This window comes from Aquarana catesbeiana, linkage group LG06, assembly GCF_042186555.1.
Source record: "Aquarana catesbeiana isolate 2022-GZ linkage group LG06, ASM4218655v1, whole genome shotgun sequence".
NCBI lineage: Eukaryota > Metazoa > Chordata > Amphibia > Anura > Ranidae > Aquarana > Aquarana catesbeiana.
In genome coordinates this window covers 33454453-33473687 of record NC_133329.1, presented here as the reverse complement: position 1 = coordinate 33473687, position 19235 = coordinate 33454453, and the positions used below count along the sequence as shown (strand labels likewise).

Here is a 19235-nt window from a genome sequence, read left to right as displayed (position 1 = left end):
CATAACCCAAAAGGCATTACTAAATATTCGTAATGGCCGAACCAAGTACGAAAGGCAGTCTTCCACTCATCCCCTGCACGAATGCGGACCAAGTTGTAAGCCCCCCACAGGTCTAATTTGGTAAACACAGAGGAGGTTCTAAGTCTTTGAAATAGTTCAGGTACCAGGGGCAAAGGGTATCGGTTCTTAACCGTGATCTTATTCAGCTCCCGATAGTTCACACAGGGTCGGAGAGAGTGGTCTTTCTTTTCCACAAAAAAGATTCCTGCTCCTGCTGGAGAGGTGGAAGGGCGGATGAATCCCCTCTTCAGATTCTCATCAACTTATTTCTTCAGTACCCCTAGTTCCCGTTCAGATAAAGGAAAGATACGTCCGAAAGGAATCTCAGCACCGGGAAGAAGCTCGATTGGACAGTCGTATAGACGATGAAGTAGAAGAACTATGAAGTAGAAGAACTTCGGCCCCACGTTTACTGAAAACGTCCAAGAACTCATGGTATTGTTTGGGCACAGCAGAGCATGTTTCAGGATCTGGATCCAGGCATAGTAAAGGACCAGAGGTGCTGGGGCATGATGGCACGCAATGGTGCAGGCAGTAAGGTGACTGGAACTTAACACTTCTGGTTCCCCAATCGATCTGGGGATTGTGTGCTTGAAGCCAAGGTAAGCCAAGAATGACTGGAAACAAGGGAGAGGAAATGGCATTCAGGCTCAAAAGTTCCTTATGATCCACAGGGGTGACTACAGGCAAAGGAGGGGTTTCCTGGGTCACTACTCCAGATCTGATGTGGGACCCGTATGCCAGGAAGATGGAGAGTCCCTGGGCCTTGGGCTGAAGGGAAATGCATTGTTGGGTTGCAAAGTCTAAATCAATAAAACAACTGCATGCCCCTGAGTCGATTATCGCCATCACTGGTATAGTTCTTTCCGGCAATTGGAATGAGATTGGTATGGCCAGGTGAGTGGCACTGGCAGTGGAAGGTGCATGATTAGAAGAAGAGGTGGCCAGGAACTTGCGCATCTTAGCAGGACAAGAGGAGATGTAGTGACCAGCTTCTCCACAGTATAGGCACAAATAATTCTGCTGCCGACGAAGTCATTCTTGGGCGGACAGGGAATGTTTCATCAGTTCAGGCTGCTTTGGTTTGATGGAGTGCATGGAAGTTGGCATCCGGGATAGCATCCAAGCTGGACGGAGCTGCTGGGTAGACCTCTCTGCTCTGCGTTCCCGAAGTCGTCGGCCTATCTGGATGGATAGCGTAATTACAGTCTCTAGAGCATCAGGAACATCAACCCGGGCCAATTCGTCCTTTAAACCCTCAGACAAACCGAGACGAAACTGGTGTCGGAGAGCAGCCTCATTCCACTGAGTGTCCACGCTCCAGCGTCTGAAATCGGTTACATAGTCCTCTACCGCTCGGCGGCCTTGCTGGAGCGCGTGGAGGGCAGCCTCGGCGGTGGAAGTCCTCTGGGGGTCGTCATAAAGTCGGGCCATGGCATCAAGGAAGGATGACAAGGAGTTCAGATCCATGTGGCGGACTTCAAGTAGGTGGTGGGCCTAGGCCTGGGGTTCCCCTTGCAACAAGGTGATAACAAAGCCTACTTTGGTAATTTCAGATGAGAAAGTCCTTGGCAGCAATGAGAAATAAAGTTTGCATGCGTTGCGGAACGTACGGAATTGGTTACGATTTCCAGAGAACTTCTCAGGGACAGGCACGCTAGGCTTGGGAGATGGGTCTGCCGAGATGGTCAAATCTTGTGTCCGCATTTCCATTCGGACGAGGCTGTTTTGCAGGGTCTCCATGACCTGAGTGAGGGCTGTGAGAGTTTGACAGACAAAGTCCATAGGTGAGGTTCCTCCTGCAGGCTCAGACATGGCGGTTTGATACTGTAACGTACCTGGGATGTGAGCCTGACGTGTGGAGGGAGACCTCCCGTACCACCCTGGCTCAGAGACCACTGGAATGAGAACAGTGGCGGTAAGAGCACAGTGAGGTAAAGGTGCCTGAGTCCTTACTGCCTGAAGTGGTCTCCTTGCATGGAAGCTGGAGTGATGGTTTCAGCTCAGCAGATGCAGGTTAGCAGCAGAGTGGATGCAGGTCAGCAGGTGCAGATTACAGAGCAGCGGATGCAGGTCAGCAGATACAGGTTTGCAGGGCAGCGGATGCAGGTTAGCAGATGCAAGTTTGCAGAGTAGCGGATGCAGGTCAGCAGATGCAGGTTTTCAGAGCAGCGGATGCGGGTCAGCAGATGCAGGTTTGCAGAGTAGCGGGTGCAGGTCAACTGATGCAGGTTTGCAGAGCAGCGGAGTCAGACGAGCCGGGTCATACACATCAGGGAATACAGCAGGAACGGCAGGCAGAGAATAGTCAGGGTCCAGGCTGGGTCTTGGCAACAGGCAATCAGGTAGGTAACAGAGCTGGGTCAAACTAGCCAAGGTCAGGTTTGGAGACATAAGCAGGGTCAGGAAGCCGGGTCAAACACAGGAACAGAGTACTGGTACAATCAGGAACACAGGGAACGGAAGCAGATCAAACCGCAAGGGGCAGCGCCATTGAGCATCTTTTAAAGGCTATTGGTCGCCAAAGCGCGTCTAACATGCGCGCATGCGCACATTCGTGCGTGCGGTCCGTGACTCGCGCATAGGCGCCCGCCTTCTGGAATGGAACGAACGTTCGTGACAGCTGCAGTGATGGTTGACTTTCTACAACTTTCTCCCATCTCCCGACTGCATCTCTGGAGCTCAGCCACAGTGATCTTTGGGTTCTTCTTTACCTCTTTCACCAAATCTCTTCTCCCCCGATAGCTCAGTTTGGCCGGACGGCCAGTACTAGGAAGGGTTATGGTCGTCCCAAACATCTTCCATTTAAGGATTATGGAGGCCACTGTGCTCTTAGGAACCTTAAGTGCAGCAGAAATTTTTTTGTAACCTTGGCCAGATCTGTGCCTTGCCACAATTCTGTCTCTGAGCTCTTCAGGCAGTTCCTTTGACCTCATGATTCTCATTTGCTCTGACATGCACTGTGAGCTGTAAGGTCTTATATAGACAGGTGTGTGGCTTTCCTAATCCAGTCCAATCAGTATAATCAAACACAGCTGGACTCAAATGAAGGTGTTGAACCATCTCAAGGATGATCAGAAGAAATGGACAGCAAATATATGAGTGTCACAGCAAAGGGTCTGAATACTTAGGACCATGTGATATTTCAGTTTTTCTTTTTTAATAAATCTGCAAAAATGTCAACAATTCTGTGTTTTTCTGTCAATATGGGGTGCTGTGTGTACATTAATGAGGAAAAAAAAATGAACTTAAATGATTTTAGCAAATGGCTGCAATATATATATATATATATATATATATATATATATATATATATATATATATATATATATATATATATATACTTACACCCTGTTCCAAATTATTATGCCAATGATATTTTTCTCATTTACTTAAATAATTGATGTAAACAACAGTCAGCATAATTCTCATGTTATCAACTAATTAAGAGTACAATTCAAATTTTATTGAACAAACCTCTTAATGATAACAGTTTGTTTTTTTTCAAAATAAAAAACTTACAATGCACTGTTCCAAATTATTACACACAGTAAGTTTCAAAACACTTTATAGGTTGTAAAGAACTGAAAATTGCCATTTGTTGTGTTTGCAGCATATTTACTGAAATCAAAAGCTATTTCAATCAAACTTTAAACAACATTTTAACTTTTTAAACATTTTAACAGGTCACGTTACATTTTAACTTAGGACCCCATATTTGATAGCAGCTTCACAAGTCTTGCATCCATTGAACTTGTGAGTTTTTGGACAGTTTCTGCTTGAATTTGTTTGCAAGATGTCAGAATAGCTTCCCAGAGCTGCTGTTTGAATGTAAATTGCCTCCCACCCTCATAGATCTTTTTCTTGAGGATGCTCCAAAGGTTCTCAATAGGATTGAGATCAGGAGAGGATGGTGGCCACACCATGACTTTCTCTCCTTTTATCCCCATAGCAGCCATTGATGCAGTGGTATTCTTTGCAGCATGAGATGGTGCATTGTCATGCATGAAGATGATTTTATTACGGAAAGCATAGTTCTTCCTTCTGTACCAGGGAAGGAAGTGATCAGTCAGGAACTCCACATACTTTGCAGAGGTCATCTTTACACCTTCGGGGACCCTAAAGGGGCCGAACAGCTCCCTTCCCATGATTCCGGCCCAAAACATGACTCCACCACCGCCTTGCTGATGTCGCAGCCTTGTTGGAACAGGGTGGCCGTCCACCAACCATCCATTACTCCATCCATCTGGATCATCCAGGGTTGCACGGCACTCATCAGTGAACAGGACTGTTTGAAAATTAGTCTTCATGTATTTTTCTGCCCAATGCAGCCGTTTCTGCTTGTGAGCATTGGTTAGTGGTGGCCGAATGGAAGGTTTATGCACAGTTGCAAGACTCTGGAGGACTCTACACCTTGATGTCTGTGGGTCTCCAGAGGCACCAGCAGCTTCAAATATCTGGTTGCTGCTATGTAAGGGTGTTTTAGCAGCTGCTCTCTTGATCCGATGCATGGATCTGGCAGAAATCTTCCTCAATGTGTCTTTATCTGCACAAAACCTGCCTGTGCTCTGAATCAGCCACAAATCTCTTAATAATGCGATGATTACGCTTACGTTTTCGTGAAATATTTAATGTTTTCATACCTCATCCAATGCAGAGTACATATATATACATATTTATATTTTTTTTACTGTGTGGGAACATATTTCGTGTTGGCAGCTACTCACTATTATTTAGTTATTGGTTTGTGCATTAGTTTATCCTTTTATCTATCTATCTATATATATATATATATATATATATATATATATATATATATATATATACACAGTATCTCAGAGAAGTGAGTACACTCCTCACATTTTTGTAAATATTTTGTTATATGAAGAAATGACACTTTGCTACAATGTAAAGTAGTGAGTGTACAGCTTGTATAACAGTGTAAATTTGCTGTCCCCTCAAAATAACTCAACACACAGCCATTAATGTCTAAACTGCTGGCAACAAAAGTGAGTACACCCCTAAGTGAAAATGTTCAAATTGGGCCCAAAGTATCAATATATTGTGTGGCCACCATTATTTTCCAGCACTCCCTTAACCCTCTTGGGCATGGAGTTCACCAGAGCTTCAGAGGTTGCCACTGGAGTCCTTTTCCACTCCTCCATGACGACATCACAGAGCTGATGGATGTTAGAGACCTTGCACTCCTCCACTTTACATTTGAGGATACCTCACAAATGCTCAATAGGGTTTAGGTCTGGAGACATGCTTGGCCAGTCCATCACCTTTATTTACCCTCAGCTTCTTTAGCAAGGCAGTGGTCATCTTGGAGGTGTGTTTGGGGTCATTATCATGTTGGAATACTGCCCTGCGGCCCAGTCTCTGAAGGGAAGGGATCATGCTCTGCTTCAGTATGTCACAGTACATGTTGGCATTCATGGTTCCCTCAATGAACTGTAGCTCCCCAGTGACGACAGCACTCATGCAACCCCAGACCATGACACTCCCACCAACATGCTTGACTGTAGGCAAGACACACTTGTCTTTGTACTCCTCACCTCGTTGCCGCCACACACGCTTGATACCATCTGAACCAAATAAGCTTATCTTGGTCTCATCAGACCACAGGACATGGTTCCACTAATCCATGTCCTTAGTCTGCTTGTCTTCAGCAAACTGTTTGCAGGCTTTCTTGTGCATCATCTTTAGAAGAGGCTTCCTTCTGGGACGACAGCCATGCAGACTAATCTCATACAGTGTGCAGCATATGGTCTGAGTACTGACAGGCTGACCCCCCACCCCTTCAATCTCTGCAGCAATGCTGGCAGCACTCATACGTCTAATTCCCAAAGACAACCTCTGGATATGACGCTGAGCATGTGCACTAAACTTCTTTGGTTGACCATGGCGAGGCCTGTTCTGAGTGGAACCTGTCCTGTTATACTGCTGTATGGTCTTGGTCACCGTGCTGCAGCTCAGTTTCAGGGTCTTGGCAATCTTCTTATAGCCTAGGCCATCTTTATGTAGAGCAACAATTCTTTTTTTCAGATTCTCTGAGAGTTCTTTGCCATGAGGTGCCATGTTGTACTTTCAGTGACCAGTATGAGAGAGTGAGAGCGATAACAGCAAATTTACCACACCTGCTCCCCATTCACACCTGAGACCTTGTAACACTAACGAGTCACATGACACAGAGGAGGGAAAATGGCTAATTGGGCCCAATTTGGACATTTTCACTTAGGTGCTTTATATATATGAAATACACTGCCTGCACTGACTGAATATAGAGTCTACACAAAATGCAGAGTATATATATATATATATATATATATATATATATATACACATATGCACAGTATATACTGGACTGTATACCATATATACTCGAGTATAAGTTGTTCCGAGTATAAGTCGAGGCCCTAATTTACCACAAAAAAATGGGAAAAACTTATTGACCCGAGTATAAGACGAGGGTGAGAAATGCAGCAGCTACTGTAAGTGGAAAAGGAGGGTCAACAATGCCCATCTGCAGCTGTATACCTCCCTGTGTCCTGTGCATGTGTCCTGTGCATATGTGCATGTGTCATGTGTCCTGTGCATATGTGCATGTGTCCTGTGTATATGTGTATATGTGTATGTGTCATGTGTCCTGTGTATATGTGCATGTGTCCTGTGTATATGTGTATATGTGTATGTGTCATGTGTCCTGTGTATATGTGCATGTGTCATGTGTATATGTGCATATGTCATGTGTCCTGTATATATGTGCATGTGTATGTACCTGTGTCATGTGTATATGTGCATGTGTCATGTGTATATGTGCATGTGTCCTGTACCTGTGTCCTGTGTATATGTGCATGTTTCCTGTACCTGTGTCCTGTGTATGTGTGCATGTGTCATGTGTATATGTACCTGTGTGCATGTGTCTGTGTGCATGTGTCTGTGTGCATCCTACCTGTGTCCTGTGCATGCCTCTATGTGCCGCTCTGCACCGATCATCGTTTGCTATTACTATTCGGCGGCCATTCACTGTTCAAAAGCCGCGCCTCCTCTTCGTCCATGATAGGCAGAAAACTCCATTTCCCAGCAGTCAGCGGTCAGCCTATCACGGACATTCTCTCATCCTCATACCACAGACGAGGCTGTACACTGACTGCCTATCACAGACGAGGAGGAGGTGCGGCTTTTGAACAGTAATTGTCCGCCGACGAATAGTAATAGCACACGCTGGCCGCCGTCTGCCTGCATGACACGCTGATCATGTAGGCAGACGGCGGTGACTCGAGTATAAGTCGAGGGGGGGCACTTTCAGCCTCAAAAAAAGGGCTGAAAATTTCGACTTATACTCGAGTATATACAGTATATATATAGATATATATATATATATATATATATATATATATATATATATATAAAATACATTGCCTGCCCTAACTAACCTGCCTGCCTAATCTAGCTCAATCTCTCTCCCTCCATCCACGCCAACACTAAACATGGCCGCTGTTGGATGCAGCCTTATATAGTGTGGGGCGTGGACTTAGTCCCCCTGAGCCATGATTGGCACCCTGCCTTTGGCCAATTATGGCTCTTGCAGCAGAGCGTGCTGTAATTGGTCAAAGCATGCAAGTCAGGTGCATGCTTTGGTCAATCATCAGACGTCAATGCACTGCGATCTCGCAATGCATTATGGGGTGTTCCGCGGTGCTCTAATTTGTGAACGGGCAAATTCGGCGAACGGGCGCTTGCCCGGTGTTCAAGTCAAACTCACGTTCTACTCGAACATCCCTATATAAAACATAGAAAGCAACAATAGGAGTTTTTCTCCTACAACAAACATATTGCTGACACAGATATTGGCCCTAAAAATACATTCTTCTTTAAAGCCTATTTTGTCAGGAAACAACGGCTAAGGAGACCCCGACACGTAGCTACACAAGGGAGCTGAGACCAAACAATCAAAGTATATATCTTTAAAATGATATTTATTTACAGTGAAAAACAGAAAACCATGAACACAGCAAACAACAAACATGAACAACCCCAAAGACAAACAAGAACCAAACCCCCAATGCACAAGAAACAGAATGACTTATAAACCTAACTACTAATGAAATACAAATATATATAATATACTGCTAAGGGTACAGGGAATGCAGGGATGCGAGGTAGAGGAGATCAAGGCTCGGAACTTAAGCAGGAGCTAGGCAGAGGGGGGCAAGAGCAAGGCAGAGGAGTGCAGGCTTGATCTGGCAAACAGGAACAAACTGGTAGCAAGGAAGGCATCAGAATCATGACACGCAGGAGGAAGGGAGGAGCAGCCTTAAGTAGCCACCTGGCAGCTGAACACTAATGTGCCTGATTCAAGAAGTCCCCTTCCCACTGCTGGAACACAGCATTGTGTACTTACTGTATGTAGCTGAGGCTACATAGGGGCAGATTTACTACAACCAGAGCACTCAGAATCTGGTGCACCTGTGCATGGTAACCAACCAGCTTATAATTTCAGTTTGTTCAATTAAGCTTTGACAATAAAACCTGGAAGCTGATTGGTTTCTATGCAGAGATGCACCAGATTTTTCACTCTGCAGGTTTAGTAAATAACCCCCATAGAGTTCTTACAGAACATTGTGCTGTTAGTGTCGTTAATAGCTTGGTCAAAACAAACTATTTAAAGGGACATTAAAGTGTTTCTAAAGCCTCAAGGTTTTTTTTTTTTTTTTTTATATGCATTAAGGTGAAAAACCTTCTGTGCTGCAGCTCCCCCCCCCCCCCCCCCCCAGAACCCCCCAGCTCTTTTTTCTTACCTGAGCCTGACTATTTTATTCTGACAGCCTATAGGTCTGGCTTTCAGAATACCCAAAGAGTGACTGCAACTAATTGGCTGCAGGCATTATTAACTCTTGTCAGGCAGGCTTCAACAGAAGTTAATTGAGTATTCAACTGTTATCAAGCGGGAAGGGTCACTCCCTGTTGCTCATTTTTGCTGATTTCTCTAAAAGTCTAGCAGTGGATGGCCAGCTTAAAGTACCCTAATCTCTCTCTATTCTGTTTCTACAGCAGCTAAAAAAATGAAACTAAGACACATGTAAGCTCTCTTTTATAGTGTGTGTTTCTGGCTTATTAAATTTCCCTCATTGGCCCTTCTAAGCCTGTGGATTATGGTTCAAAGGCCATTATGGTTTTAAAAAATTGCCATGATGACTTTGTAAAAAAAAAATTCTGAGGTCCCTGAATTTAAACTAAGTGAATGCACCAGAAATCCATTTTTGGGAAAACCTAAACCTTATCTCTAGACTGTACCTAAAATATTTTAAAGGTAAGTCATATGTTCTTAAATGAAGACTTATTGAAATCTCATTTGCTTATTTTTTCAGAGAAAGAGGATATTATGAAACTCCTTGCACTGTTGAAGATGGAGAAGTATATTTCTAATAAGATGACTTTGGGGGATATTCTAGAAATCTCTGTAAAGAATAGTAAAGACAATAAACCTCAGAAGATAGAAGATGTACCCTGGTGTATTCTGAGGAAGATCATGGCTCTGGACAGTACTGCAAGGAACACTCTTTTTGACACTCTTTTTGATGCTGGAAAAGGAAATGATCCATTTGAAGTCCCACAAAGTGCAAGTTCCATGCACCCCCTTGATATCCTCTGTGTTCTTCTGCATTGTTCAGACAGTATTTTACAACAGGAGATTGTCAGCAAAATGGCCATGTGTCAGTTTGCTGTTCCTCTGCTGCTCCCTGCTGGTGACGGGTCACAGTGTACCTATATGCTGTGGGCAATGAGAGACATTGTGAAGAAGTGGAGACCTCAGTCACTAGCTGACAGTAAAGGGTTCAGAGAGGAAAATGTGGTGAATATTTCCATGCCAATCATTTCCTTTGTAAGATTGGGGAAAACCAAGTTGTCTAAATCTAAAACCCTGAATCAAGTTCTCAATCCTATCCAGCAGCATCACAACTTCTTCATCCATAATGATATGGAAGGAGGAAACCTTGAAAGGAAAATATCTGAAGGACTTGTGGAAATGTCCTGGTATTTTCCCTCCAGTAAATATGATGTTTTTCCAGAACCCTTTGCAGTGACCAACCTACGTGGAGACTTGGAGTCCAACTGGGACCAGTTCACATTTTTGAGTACAATTTCATCAGCTGTGTTTATATTTATAGAGACAATCAATGAGCAAGAATTTCAACTGTTATCAAAATGTAGTCAGACTGACACCCTGTTTCACTTTGTTGTTACACCAGGCAAAGCTATAGAGGAAGAAACAAAAAGCATTCTTCTGCGTCTATTACCAGTGTTAAGAAGTGAGAAGGAAAATATTATCTTAAAAAGCAAAGCAGAAAATGATGCAAACATCATGAAAAAAATCCAACCAAGAATTCAAAATGTTTTAAAGAAATGCTCCAAAAATATAGTACTAGGAGATCTTCATAAATTTTTTGGTAAATATAATTTTGTGGTGGATGAAAATTCAAAAGAATGCCAGAAAGCAAGAGATCTTGCCATTAAAATCACTCGAGAAATCCAGGATGTAGCACAGTATAAAAAGCAAACACTGAAATTGCAAGGAGATCTCTGGAAACAATTGTCTAAAAGAGAAAAAGAACTTTGCAGAATGAAAAATCAAGGAGAGGAGAATGCAGAAACATATCAGTCTACTCTTCTAAAGGAATGCAATAACCTGCATTCTGAGCAATATAAACATCAAATTCCAAAAGGTATACAAATGTTTACAGATGCTCTTACTGATTTGTCTAAGAAAGAAAGACAACATTTTCTAAAATGGATGAAATTTAAGCTTGATGCAATTGCTAGACACAATCTGACAGAACTTCAAAGTTTATATAAGGAGAAATGTACCAACACCGCACGTAGAAAAGAACTTCAGGACTTAGATCAGAAACTTTCAGATAGCTCTTTAGGGATAGAACACTTTCTACGTGAACTGGGTCAGTTCTATGAAGCTGAAAGTTCTATGACAAAACAAAAACAAATTGGGAGTCATCAAAAAAAGTTTTCTAAACTTCCAGGAATAGCAGCAGATCTTCTGTTGGATGGGTTTCCATTGGAGCTTATTGATGGAGATGCTTCCAACATCCCCCTGCAATGGATAACAGATGTTCTAAAGGAGCTGGATATCAAGACAGGAAAAAAATGCATAATTAAAGTGATAACAGTGCTGGGAGTGCAGAGTACAGGGAAATCCACCCTTCTCAACACCATGTTTGGCCTGCAGTTCCCAGTGGCCAGTGGACGATGCACACGAGGGGCCTTCATGACTCTTCTAAGTGTTGAAAAGAATTTTAAGGAAAGGCTGGGCTGTCACTTCATCATGGTGATTGACACTGAGGGGCTGAAAGCTCCAGAGTTGGCCTCTCTGGAGGACAGCTATGAACATGACAATGAACTGGCCACACTAGTGGTTGGACTGAGTGATATCACCATAATCAATATGGCCATGGAAAACACAACAGAAATGAAGGATATTTTACAGATTGTGGTCCATGCTTTTCTTAGAATGAAAGAAATTGGAAAGAAGCCCAACTGCCAGTTTGTACACCAAAATGTCAGTGATATATCAGCTCCTGATAAGAACATGAGAGACAGGAAGAAACTTCTGGAACAGCTGAATGAAATGACAAAGGTGGCTGCCAAAATGGAGAAAAAAAATGAGATTACAACTTTTACTGATGTGATGAAGTACGATCTAAATAAAGACAACTGGTACATTCCTGGCCTTTGGCAGGGAGACCCACCAATGGCTCCAGTAAATCTTGGCTACAGCTCAAATCTGCTTGAGCTGAAAATGCATTTGTTTACATTCATGGAAAGTGAGAAATCTATTAAAAAAACATCCAGCATCTCTGATTTTATTACTTGGATAGAAAGTTTATGGCAATCTGTGAAACATGAGAAATTTATCTTCAGTTTTAGAAACAGTCTGGTGGCCAAAGCTTACAATAAATTGTCTTCCCAGTATTCCACATGGGAATGGGATTTCTGTAAAAGAATTCTCGACTGGGTGATCAGCACAGAAAATTACATTAGAAATCAATCTGGAGAAATATCTCAAGGCAACATGCACGAGGTGCAGAACATTCTTCTGGAGGAAGAAATCAAGATGGCCGATTTACTAGAAAAATATTTTGAAAATTCAGAAAATGCTAATCTCATAGAACGATACAGAGAAGAATTTAAATTAAGCATAAAGAGCCTGAGAAAAGAACTTGAAAGAAATGCTCTTAGCAAGTGTCATGAGGCTGTGTCTATCCAGAAAGGGAAAATACAAATCCAGGATATTCAGAGGAAATCCCAGACGTTGATTGAAGATAAAATAACAGATCTTCTGCAAAGATATAGACCGAATAATCGTGAAGTAAGTGAACACGAAGTTCACCAAGAATTTGAGTCTATGTGGAAGAACACATTATCAGATTTGCAGCTGGAAGAACTTACGAGATGTAATGTGGATCATTCTCTTCTTCACATTCTTACAAATGACATGAGCAGTAAAGGACCTGAGATAAATAAATTATTAATTAAGGTTAGTGATTTACATCACTATACAAAAGGTGCCAGCTTTTCTATAGATGAGAAAAAGCACTTTGATCACTCTGTGAAATCATTTGTCAAAAACCTAATATTTAATCATGAACATATTAGGAAGGTTAACGATCTTGCTGTTTCAATAATTCGAACCAGTGATGAGTATATAAATGTGAAGATGTCTTCCACAGATGATTACAATGAAATGTATTCTAAGGAATTGCTATACAAGATCAATAATATGCTAAATGATAAAAATGTGAAAAAGCTTAACTTTAATAAACAGTTTGAGCTGGATATTAAACTTTTCATTTTTGGAAAAGCCTCTCAAGCCTTCCAGAAGTTACATGACAAGTTTATCCATGAGAATGACCCTAAACTTTGCCTGGAAAAGCTAAAGCCCCAGTACTTGTCTACATTTCTCAGTATTTTCCACAAAAAAGATGAGAGTCGAAGCAGAGCCAGCCAGTTTTGTGAGCTGTGTTTGAAACCAGCAATAATGGATTATGTTTTCAAACATCTTGGACAAAAAATAGTGGATGATATTTTAACTGACAATATCACATTTAGCAGCCGAAGTTTTTTCCAGTGTACAATTTTAGAGGAGCTTCTAGAAGACATGTCATTCCAAAAGTATGTTGAATACATCAGTTTTTATGAGAACTTTACAAAAAAATGGATTTTAGCTTACATCGCAAACAAATATAACAGAGGACCAGCTTTAGAAACCTTGCTGGGACATACTCTATCATCCATTGACAAAAAAATAAAATCTGCTCTTAAAAATGAAAGATGTCTGAAGGAAAACCATGTGTCAGGTTTTTTGAAACAGTTCTGTGAATTTTTAAAAAAAGAATTGGTGATTCCAGAGAAAGAGATGAAAGTCATCACATTTCAAAACTCAGGGAACGTTTTTCAGTTCTCAGCAGAAATCGATCACTTCCTTAGAGGAACACAACAACAAATCCAATCAGAATTAAAATCTATGGATATACAGACTGTACTTTGCAAGGTGATAGTGAAGCCTCAGGATGAATTGTTCAGGAAGGTGGTCGGATGTGGTAAGCAGTGTCCATTCTGTAAAGTTCCCTGTGAGGCTGGAGGAGGTGATCATACGAATCACGCAGCTTCCATTCACAGACCACAAGGATTGGGACAATACCGTTTTCTGCAAAATAAGAAGCTGGTCTTTGATATATGTTCTACTGCTGTTGTAGCTAACTCAACTTTCAGAAATACAGACACTGAATGGAAAGATCATCCCTTTAAAGAGTATCGTACATATTATCCAGATTGGGCCATTCAGCCTGACTCCAGCATTGAGTCCTCAGATTACTGGAAGTTCATCTTTGTAAAGTTTAATCAACAGTTTGCAAAAGAGTATAGAGCATTACCAGCTGAGCTGCCAGATATCTGGATGGAAATCACCAAAGAGCAAGCACTTGGCGGCTTGAAAAAAGTCTTTAATGTTAATTAACCGCAATATAGTGATGCATAGTAAAGAGATAGTTACAAACTGATTTTCACTGGGGATTGATGAGGATACACAATATTTGTAAATAATGTATATTGACCAATCAGTTAAGTCAGCATGCATAGAGCTATTAAATACACAGCATTGATCATAGTGAATGCTACATATCAATAGTGTAACAAAGTCCTTAACCTCTTTCAGTCTAATGAGAACCTTTGAGGCCATAGACAGCTAACATCCTTCAACATGTAATGGGTTGTAAGGAATAGTGGGTGCAAAGGTGGTAAAAGTCATTGGGCGCCAGACACTTCTTGGATGCAAAGGAGGTTTTATTGCTTATTACAATCCTTTGAGTAGTAGCCATTTCAAATGGCAGACTCCGAGATTTCAACAGGAGAACAGCCATGCAGGGAAAGGCCCCAGCAAGGTGCCACTTCTGTACGTGTAGGTTTGCTGTCTCCTATGGCAACAGTACTTAACAGTTCCTAATTCAAAAGTAACAGTTCTCTCAACTCTACTACAACTTCTGCTTGTAGTTCTTCAGCCCCTTTCGTTCCTGGTCTCTCACTGGACCCTCTGATTCACAAATTCTGAATCTCTGAGCTCCTCAAAGCTTTTGCGGTGGTATCTTCCTCAAGCGTCACCCAAAATTCCCTGCTGAGTCCCTAGCTCGGCACTCCAGATACCTCTCAAGATTCACCTCTGCTGACCAGCTCGGTCCCTGGCTTGACACACAGGGCTGCGCTGCAAGTGTCACCTCTGCTGGTTGGGTCCCTAATTTGATCTCCGCCTGAAGTTTCCAGTTTCTCTACCGTGCCTGTTCGGTAAGAATGTTGCTTCGGGAATTGCTTCAGTTACTCACTGTGGTCCCTAGTAAAGGTGGTTGGTCCCTTAGGGGAGACAGCTTCCCTTCTACCTCTGACCATGACAGGTTCTCCGGCCAGCAGGCCCAAACTCCGGCCTAACAGCCCGGGGCAGACGACACACGTCCACCCAGACAGCAGTCCGGGTGGCACAGAACATAGATCACCTGACTCCATCCAAATATATAGGTCCTCCCAGCAGGCCAAGGGATTCAACAAAATCCCTGCCCATTGGCTGAGATACCCCACATACCCATAACCTGACCTTGAGTTGTCCTTCTCATATCTAGTACCACCAATTGCCCGGCCACCTAGTGGTAGAAGAGAAAAGTACAACCAGGCCAAACTTAGGGAGAAATCAATGGATCGCTAGCAATTAGCTACAGTAGCGACTGACAAGGAATTTGGTGAGGAGCTCCCTGACTAAACCCCAGGGCGCTACAATAGTATACACTTTTCTTGCTGCACTTTACCTAAACAATATCACCCTGTTTTAGAAAGCATTGCATTTCTGGCTACTCCTCCACCAGGCAGGATGGATTCATGTAGAGTCTCTATTTCCATTTGTATTGCGACTTTTGTATTATTGAACTTGAGTTTTTAGTTATGTTGATTACAGTTGATTATTGTTAACTTGCAATGTGATTGCTGTAATTGATGGGATCTGCTACAAGTTTGTTATGATTGGTTTGTGTCAGGGGGCTCCTTTGATTTTAAATGTAACTTTTTGGTGTGGTAGAAAAAAAAAGATTAAAGCCTATGTACAAATTATTCAATATGTATTTATATTAACTGCCTAAAATTAAAATGTTTATTATTTGTTCTCAATATTTAAACAACTTTTAAGTAAGGTCCACAGTTTTGTAATCAGATTCAGCTGGGGTAATGTGTAAATCTTGGGTGAAAACATTTATAAATAGATACTAAGTGTGGTATTCTGTGGTTTGGGGGTTAGATTGTCTGTAATGATATAAGTGAGAAGTCATACACCCAATAATTGCTGGTTATAACCCCCCCCCCCCCACACACACACACACATCTTTGCTCAGAAAATAACAGGTGTTGGAATACATTGTTCATGCATTTTATTCAACAACTACATCAGCCAGTAGATGTTAGTGTTTATGAGTTTATAAGTTTGTAGCTGCATCTATGTTTAAACTCTATGTATTTTCTCTATATAAATTCAGTTTCTGTTTCCTGTCTGCAGTTAAGTGGCACAGCCCATGTGGACTGTGCACTGTCTGTCTGTTCTGTAGACCTGTATACAGAATTTCTAACAGCAGGAATTAGTGAAATTAGGAGTTTGAGCTTTGCTGACATTTCAGAAAATTTTTGGCAATTACTTTGTCATTCTGATGAACATGAACATCAGTGAGCTCAATACAGAAGACAAAGTTATAGGAAAAAAATCTAAAATGCAAAGCACACTAAGGGGTCTGTTTAAAAATATTTTCATCCAAGATTCTCACAGCTTTCACCAAAGATTCTCACAATCGTTGGATGCAATTGGAAAATACTGAGAATCCTGGGTAAAAGTTATATGAATTTTTTAAGTGAAAATGTATCAATAGGCCTCTAAATGAAATAAACTAAACAGGTTTGAATTCAACCCCACCTCCCCAGAAAACAGGCTCTCTAAATAAATAAATTAAATAAAGAGAAGACTTTTTTCAACTTTTAAGGTTTATGAAAGCTTTTTTTCAATGGTCTTGGGCCTTCTCTTTTGCCAAAATTTAGATGCTCATTAGAATGTTCCATTAAAGAGAACAATTAATTTTAATAAATGTAAGTGCAATGTATGAAGTTGGGTTGGTGAGGTTTGTTCAAGACTAATACCCACGTACTGCACTATTGGAAACATTCTTGTCTTTCTATGTCTGCTTGGAGCTGCTGGTGATTATTGTGGAGCCATTTCCTAAGGAGCATCTTATTGTATCCAGAGCATATTGGACCCTGTTTAGGGTCTAAAAATGAGGTGAGCTTGCATTGCACCTGGTGAAGGGAGCATAATTCACGGAGTGGAATCTGCTGTGAGGCACGCCCTTCACGGCGAAGTCTGTTGTGCACTGTCTTTAAGAAGGTCTCCATTTATCCATTTATTTATATTGTTCATGGACTTTTTATGAACTTTTATTAATTTTATGCACTTATTGATTGTTTTGCACCTACCCCCTGACCTTAAAAATACCCCACAAAACACATTCTATAAATATAGACCATTTTTATATAATCCCTGCCTGGTCAGCTCAATGAGTGAAACTGGGCATTTATACGTAACCACTTAAGGACCGAAAGACTTGCCCCCTTAATGACCAGGCCATTTTTTGCGATACGGCACTGCGCCGCTTTAACTGACAATTGCGCAGTCATGCGATGCTGTACACAAACAAAATTTATGTCCTTTTTGCCCACAAATACAGCTTTCTTTTGATGATATTTGATCACTTCTGCGGTTTTTATTTTTTGCGCTATAAACAAAAAAAGACCGACAATTTTTGAAAAAAAAAAAACAATATTTTTTACTTTTTGTTATAATAAATATTCCCCCCCAAAAATGTAAAAAACCATATTTCTTCATCAGTTTAGGCCAAAATGTATTCTTATACATATTTTTAGTAAAAGAAATTGCAATAAGCGTATATTAATTGGTTTGCGCAAAAGTTATAGCGTCTACAAAATAGGGAATAGATTTATGGCATTTTTATTATTATTATTTTTAATTTTTTTTTACTAGTACTGGCGGTGATCAGCGATTTTTAGCAAGACTGCGACATTGCGGCAGACAGATCAGACACTTTTGACACTTTTTTGGGACCGGTGACATTTATACAGCGAGCAGAACTAAAAATAGCCCCGATTACTGTGTAAATGTCACTGGCAGGAAAGGGGTTAACACTAGGGGGCGATCAAAGGGTTAAGTGTTCCCTGGGAGGTGTTTCTAAATGTGGGGGGATGGGACTAACAGGGAGTAGAGCAAAATCGCTGTTCCTGAACTCTACAAGGATCTGTCTATTTACATTCACAGATTCCCGTTCTGTCTCTCTCAGGAGCGATCGCGGGTCTCCGGCGGACATCGCAAGCATCTGCTTCGATGTCACGCGAAGCCCCCTATACCCCTTAAAGAGGTCGTCGTACAGCTACGGCCATTCGCGCCAGGGACGGCGGCTGGTCGGCAAGTACTTAAAGTGAAACTGGTCATTTTACAGCAAAATCTATTTCACCCAGATCAGTTCATTCATCCCTAGAAATGTACATTCTTCTGAACATCTTTTAGCCGCTAGCAGTTAATTGGTGAATGTACACTAGAGGAATGCAATTGTCTTTTTGTTTTATGTTGTGAAACTTGATAAAGCAGAAGTCTAGCCATTTTTCTTATCTTCTATTTTATTAACAAAAGAACATTTTTGTTAGAGGATACATGTAAATGCATAACATATGAGGTTAACATTAATAAAGTATCATGAAAATACAACAACTTATAAAAGAGACTGACATTTTTCTAGTCTATCACTTGTGTAGCTTTTTTGTATTCTTTTTTTAAAGAATTTATTTTATCTAGTCCCTCCATTATTATTATTATTATTATTATACAGGATTTATACACTGCCAACAGTTTGCGCAGCACTTTACAAAATGAAGGCAAGCAGAACAGTTACAATACAATTGAATACAGGAGGAATCAGAGAGCTCTGCTATTTAGAGCTTAAAATCTAAGAGGGAGGGTCAAGTGATACAAAAGGTAATAAATAAATGTCTGTGGGATATTTCAGTATATGTGAGATTATTCTGTAAGGTTAATATTGTAATAGAAATACAATGCCTTCTTAACCACTTACGCCCCTGACCATTTTGCTGGCCAAAGACCAGAGCACTTTTTGTGTTTCAGCACTACGTCGTTTTAACTGACAATTGCGCGGTCATGCAACGTGGCTCCCAAACAAAATTGACATCCTATTTTCCCCACAAATAGAACTTTCTTTTAGTGGTATTTGATCACCTCTGCGGTTTTTATTTTTTGCGCTATAAACAAAAACATAGCGACAATTTTGAAAAAAAATGCAATATTTTTAACTTTTTGCTATAATAAATATCCCCAAAAAATATATTAAATTATTTTTTTCCTCAGTTTAGGCCGATACGGATTCTTCTACAAATTTTTAGTAAAAAAAATTGCAATAAGCGTTTATTGATTGGTTTACGCAAAAGTTATAGCGTCTACAAAATAGGGGATAATTTTATGGCATTTTTATTAATAATTTTTTTTTACTAGTAATGGT

At 41.1% G+C, this 19235-nt stretch overlaps 1 protein-coding gene across 3 annotated transcripts in view; it reads left to right on the top strand.

Annotated features, from left to right (window-relative positions):
- LOC141148289 (up-regulator of cell proliferation-like) overlaps positions 1-16639 on the top strand; it is a 165152-nt gene extending 148513 nt beyond the window's left edge. For all 3 annotated transcript variants that reach the window (XM_073635578.1, XM_073635579.1, XM_073635580.1), the window contains one exon: positions 9435-16639. In XM_073635578.1, the coding sequence (XP_073491679.1) occupies positions 9435-14095 (4661 nt within the window). In that variant the 3' untranslated portion in view covers positions 14096-16639. The remainder of the gene's footprint in view (positions 1-9434) is intronic.
- The last annotated feature ends 2596 nt before the right edge of the window (positions 16640-19235 follow it).